We start from the raw sequence: 6,000 nt of genomic DNA on the forward strand, positions 1-6,000 counted from the left end.
TTGTGTAAATTTCAAAATATAAATATTATTTATAAATGTTTATGCAGAAGTTTTAATCTCAGTTCTTATCCGAGAGACTACCCTTAAAATCATGTCTCTCTCCCGGGTGTCGCAGCTCTAGCCTTGGAGTCGCGGTTACGCTTGCTCGCTAACCTGAAGGTCCAGGGTTCAATGCCAGCATAAGCCGAGATAACACTTTTTTCAACCCACAAAAAAGTTCAGGCTTTATTTAAAAGATAGGTTGCCAAGCAAGGTAATATATGTCCATTGACGATTTGATTTTGAATGAAATTATTTGGCAGTAGGCTGCAGTAACAATCACAGTATGAAATAGTCTTCTTCTGAGCTTTTTGGGGGGATCAATATTGACCAAATTTTGTCACAAAAAAACGACAGTAATCATGCCTTTTGTTGCGTATGAGCTAAAAATTGAAAGCGTTTTCAAGAAACGAGGTAAATAACTCATCCATTGGTGATAATATAGGCTTACAATTTTGCTAAGTTTCGTAAAAATCGGTGGAGAATAGTACCTTCTAGAATGTTTACAGGCTAAAAAATAAACACATTTTCAAGGACACGTGCAAGTTCTCATGTATTTATCGATTTTTTAACTTTCAATAGAGTTCATCCTTTGGTGATTACAAACACTCAAACCAAGTTTTGTCAAAGTCCGTCGAAAATTTAGCCTTCTAGAGTGTTTTCGAGCTTGTCGACCGACCGACAGACATGGGTGTTACGGCTATTTTTCTTCGTTTCTTTGATACTGCATTCGTGATTCCATACTTTTAACGTTATCTTATCAGTGAAGCTTAACATCAGTATTGTTTCGTTTTGTGGTCATCGTCTAGTCTTAATTATTAGTCCCTTGACGTGCCAGAATTTTCATGGCATGCTTTCCTTGTCAAGTAAAAGCATTTTCAGCCTGTTGACAGTTATTTCATTTATCTAATAACACGGTATTTGATATTTCTTTATTTTTCACGTTCTTGTCAGTTGTCATTGTAATTTGTGGAAGTAAATATGAGGGTACGGAACCGTCATATCTGGCATTACTCGGACCACAATTCATTTCCCCATGTTGAGCTCAATGAGTTATCTCCCATATGGTCTTTATTTACGTTCTCTTGTAGTAAAGACTTCACACAGTATTTGCAGTTCTTAGGCCTATATCATTACGTATTGTCATCTTATTATTTACATAGTATTAGCAGTACATCATTATGTATTGTCATTATAGTATGGTGTCATCCATTAATTGATTTATGCTTGTACTTTGACAGAAATTTGTATTTGTATATTTCAGTTTATGGTACAACACAGCATGGCAGTTCAGCTTCAGGTATTACCCTTCTTTACTGTTATTAGTTCTGTTTGTGCAGCTCAATTTAATTTGAATAAACTTCATAGAATTCATTGAAATTCCTGTGTGCATTAACATTGTAAGACCCTGAACTTTTGCAGTTATAATGGGTGACACCAATATACGGTCCCCATTTGGCATATAAAGAAAACTGAAAAAGATTGCTTATGAAACTTAACAGGTTTCTATTGTAAATATTGTGTAACATTGTGTATCCATTTCCTTCAGCAAGCGGGCACATTGGGAGGTCTAAATTAATAAGACTAAACCTGAGGAAGTTTAAGATCAGTCTATAGTCCAGCTGATAGTTTCAAGGGTCAGGGTTCAAATTTCAGTTCTGACTAATCATGTTAAATTTTCATTCTCATTTTAAAAAAAAAAATCAGTAGAATATTTAAATGTTTCAGTTGTTGGCTTTGTTTTCTTTTCCTTTGGGCCTCTCTAGAATATTCCATCTATCAAACATCTGCTGTTTATTTTGGACTGATGAAACAACTTGCAATGACATTTTTAGAGCCTTTTTTACGGGTCTATACGTTTTGGAATTCTTCCTTGTGCTACATCTCCAGCACAGTTGTTGCGTAAAGAAAGGTTTCCAATTGCTTTTGAGTTTGGACTTGATATGGAAATTCTTTTAAGTTTCTCTGAGATCTGCAAACTTATTTAAAAGCTTGGCTTGTATTTCTTTAGCCTAAACTACAGAGAAAAATCTTGAGATGGTGCGCTTGTAGTCAAGTTAAGTTGTAAAAGTGAAAACGTTGTCATTTGCTTGTGGATAAATATATTTGTATAATATTTGGTCAGGATGCCCCAGATACATTATAGAACAAATTAAAACAATGGAAATAATTTCTGCTCAAAAATTATTTCTACAGTGTTTGATTTGGTTTGATTGTACTACAAATTTCTCTTCGTCTTGTTTTGGAATAAGTTTTGATCTGTAATTTCTTTCAGGATTTTGAAATACGAAGAGCCTGTAATATTTATAAAGTTTATTCGACAAAGATTTTGGTAAGAACATTTAGAAACAAAATAGTGCCAACAAAGTACATCGTTCAGGTAACAATTTTTTTTGCTGAATTTTTTTTTTTCCCAGGTTTTACTTTTTACAGAACTAATTCAACTAAAGAAATAAGAAAGTTATAGTAATTTCACATGTTGCAATATTGTAGCCTGTATAGCCATTTTTATACGCCCACATGAAATGGGGGGCGTATATTGTCGTCACCTCTTTCCATCGGTCAGTCCGTCCGTCCATAATTGCTCGTTAACAATCTACAAGGCACAATTCTTGACTGATTTCGATGAAACTTAGTGTGGTTGTTTGTAATCACCCAAGGATGAACCTTATTGAAAATCAGACGAATCGAAAAATATTTACTATGAGTTATTGCCCTTGTTCTGGAAACGCTTGTAAACACTCTTGAAGGTGCAATTCATGACAGGTTTTGATAAAACTTGGTATGAGTGTTCGTTATCGCCCGAGGATGAACCCTATTGAAAATCAGAAAAATTGAAAAATATTTAGTATGAGTTATTGCCCTTGTTCTTGAAAACGCGTTCAATTTTTAGCTTGTAAACACTCTAGAAGGCACAATTCTTGATGGATTTTGAATTAACATGGTATGAGTGTTCATAATCACCCATGGATGAACTCTATTGAAAATAAGAAAAATTGAAAAATATTTAGTATGAGTTATAGCCCTTGTTCTTGAAAACACGTTCAAATTTTAGCTTGTAAACACTCTAGAAGGGACAATTCTTGACGGATTTTAATGAAATTTGGCTTGAGTGTTGGTTATCACCCAAGGATGAACCCTATTGAAAATCAGAAGAATCTAAAAATATTGAGTATGAGTTATTGCCCTTATTCTTGAAAACGCGTTCAATTTTTAGCTTGTAAACACTCTAGAAGGCACAATTCTTCACAGATTTTAAAGAAATTTGGCTTGAGAGTTTGTTATCACCCATGGATAAAGCCTATTGAAAATGAGAGAAATCGAAAAAATATTTAGTATGAGTTATTGCCCTTGATCTTGAAAACTCGTTCAATTTGTAGCTCATAAAAACTCTAGAAGGCCTGATTCTTGCTGAATTTTGACAAAACTTGGTTTTATTATTCATTACCGCACTGAAGATTGAATATTTGTCTTCTAGAATTTTCACGAGCTAAAGATTGAACACGTTTTCAAGAACTAGGGCAATAACTCATACTCAATATTATTCATTATCGCCCTAAAGAGTTCAAAAGAAGTGTATGACTGGTGACTGTTACTGTACTGCTAAATATTTTTGTTCAAAATCAAAGCTGCCAGTGGGCGTATATTACCTTGCCTGGCAAGCTATCTTTATATCTTGTATAATAATTGTAATTCCTTTCAGGCTTTGGGAAATATGAAGAACCTGTAATATCTGTAAAGTTTTCAAGTTACTTGACAAAGATTATTTTGAAGGTTTTACTTAAATCAGAAACAAGATAGTGTCAACAAAGTACAGTCAGGTAACAGCTTTTTTTACGTTCTGTTTTCCAGGTTTTTGTTAGAATGACAAAACTTAAAACTTTTTACAGAACTAATTTATCTAAAGAAATAAGAAAGTTATAGTTAATTTAGAATTTTACACATTTTACACGTATAAAAATTGTTTCCTGCATCAAGCTTTTATGAGAAATGACTATAAAAGTCAAAACTTTGTCACTTGCTTATAAATGAATTTATTTGTATAATTTTTGGACAGGATATTCCAGATACATAATAGAAAAAAATACAATTAAATAAAAACAAAAGCTTGAACAGAAATTATTTCCACAGTGTTTAATTTTGTACGAAAGCCATTTTGATTTTTTTTTTTTATGCCTAAATTAAGATGTAAATTAAGGTTTTATTATTTGAAATTGTAATTTCTTTCAGAGTTTGAGTTATCTTATCTTATGACCACATCCCGCAGGCTTCTAGCTCGGCATTACCAGCCAATGAATAAGGCTTCTAGCCAGTGAAGAAAGCTTCCAGCCCAGCATTACCAGCCAGTGAAGAAGGATTTGAGCCAATGCTAAGTATAACTATTGGACCAGCTGATAAGGAACACCTTTCTATGGATATTATCTATATTTCCTGACTTTATGTTCCTCTCAATTCCTTGAAAACTGATGTGGCACAATGAGTTAGACGCTAACTTGCTTACCTGAAGGTCTAGGTTTAGATGATATTTTTAAAATTTTCAACCCGGTTTGTCCCCTGTCAGTAATGCAAGCCAAAGGAGCTAACATGGAAAAAACGTCCAGTCGTTTGGATGGGACAATTAAAGGAGGCCCTGTGTTCTACAGGCTGTCCCTAAACAGTTGGAATTTGAATTAGAGTAGGCTAATGCCGCTGTCCTGGAATTCCCTCATTGTACAATATATATTCAGTTTGATCAAGTAGATACATAGATGAAAAAAGCATTAAGGAATATTTTCAAGTATAATTTACAACGTTTTTGATAATGAAAATTTTGCATACTGCCCCTTTAAATCTTGTAATTCTATTTAAAGGTGTACATCATGTTTATAGTTTTGGTTGTTTTTTAATATTGTATATTGTAAATTCTATTTATACATGTAATACCAAGGTGTACTATTATGTTTATAGTTTTAGTTGTTAAAATGGTGGTTTTTAATATTGAAATTTCTATTTATAATACCATACCTGGTGTACAAGGTTATATTTTCTGTATTTATTGTTATCTTTATTGTATGTTGTTGTATTTTGAATCTGTTTCTTCGATTTGGACTGACAGTCTTGTTACCTTTATATTAATTTACAGGTATGTCTAAGATGAAAATGTTAAAATATTACACTGTCTTTTTTTCTGTTTAGTCAACTTGATACACCTCTAGATATTTTGTATCATTTATTTTCTATGGGTTACTTCACTATTGCACTAATTGTTATACAGCCATTGATATTTTGTTTGTGTATTTTCTGTTGGTAACAGCACTCAATCTAATGAGAATACAGCTCTAGATATTTTGTTTCTTTGTTTTCTGTGGGTAACAGCAATCTTTGTAGTTAAAATACAGCTGTATATATTTTGTTTCTGTATTTTCTGTGTGTTACTTCACTCAATCTGATTAGAATATATCTGTATATATTTTGTTTCTGTATTTTTTGTGTGTACAGCACTATTTGTAATTAAAATACAGAGCTAGGAACATATGAAACAATATTATAAGTAGTATAACAGTATACCGGTAATACTATAAGAAGGGACACAAACAGAAATAGGTCAGTTGCCTGATGACCGTATTCATATTGTATCATAACTTTCAAGATAATGTAGTTGACATTCTGTATTTTCTGTGTTATGTGTTTATCTATTGTACAATCTTCAATATGAATAAATTCTATCAGAATAAACCATTGTTTTATATCCTTTAAGGTGTTATTTGTCAGTCCAAATCCAATCGCCTAGTTATTGTCTTTGTCCTGATATGGATCATTACTCCAAAAATTTAAACACAGGGATGTGAGAGTAGTTGAAATCTATCTCTATTTTCCAGGCATGTTTTATTATTTCCTTTTGGAGGAAAAAATGACTGGAAAATCAGATTAATTTCAACTGGTATCACAATAATATAGATCAGCTTCCATAAACTCCTTCAT

General features: G+C 32.6%; 1 protein-coding gene across 1 annotated transcript; it reads left to right on the forward strand.

Moving 5' to 3' along the window:
• Positions 1 to 1,107: 1,107 nt before the first annotated feature.
• Positions 1,108 to 4,824, forward strand: LOTGIDRAFT_186054 (hypothetical protein; the record flags this gene model as incomplete). Its single annotated transcript, XM_009049617.1, has 4 exons — positions 1,108 to 1,339; positions 2,315 to 2,419; positions 3,743 to 3,860; positions 4,270 to 4,824. Coding segments are annotated over 2 exons (240 nt in total), but the record flags the coding sequence as incomplete, so codon positions are not given.
• Between the last annotated feature and the right edge of the window lie 1,176 nt (positions 4,825 to 6,000).

Source organism: Lottia gigantea, assembly GCF_000327385.1.
Source record: "Lottia gigantea unplaced genomic scaffold LOTGIsca_14, whole genome shotgun sequence".
Classification (NCBI taxonomy): Eukaryota; Metazoa; Mollusca; class Gastropoda; family Lottiidae; genus Lottia; species Lottia gigantea.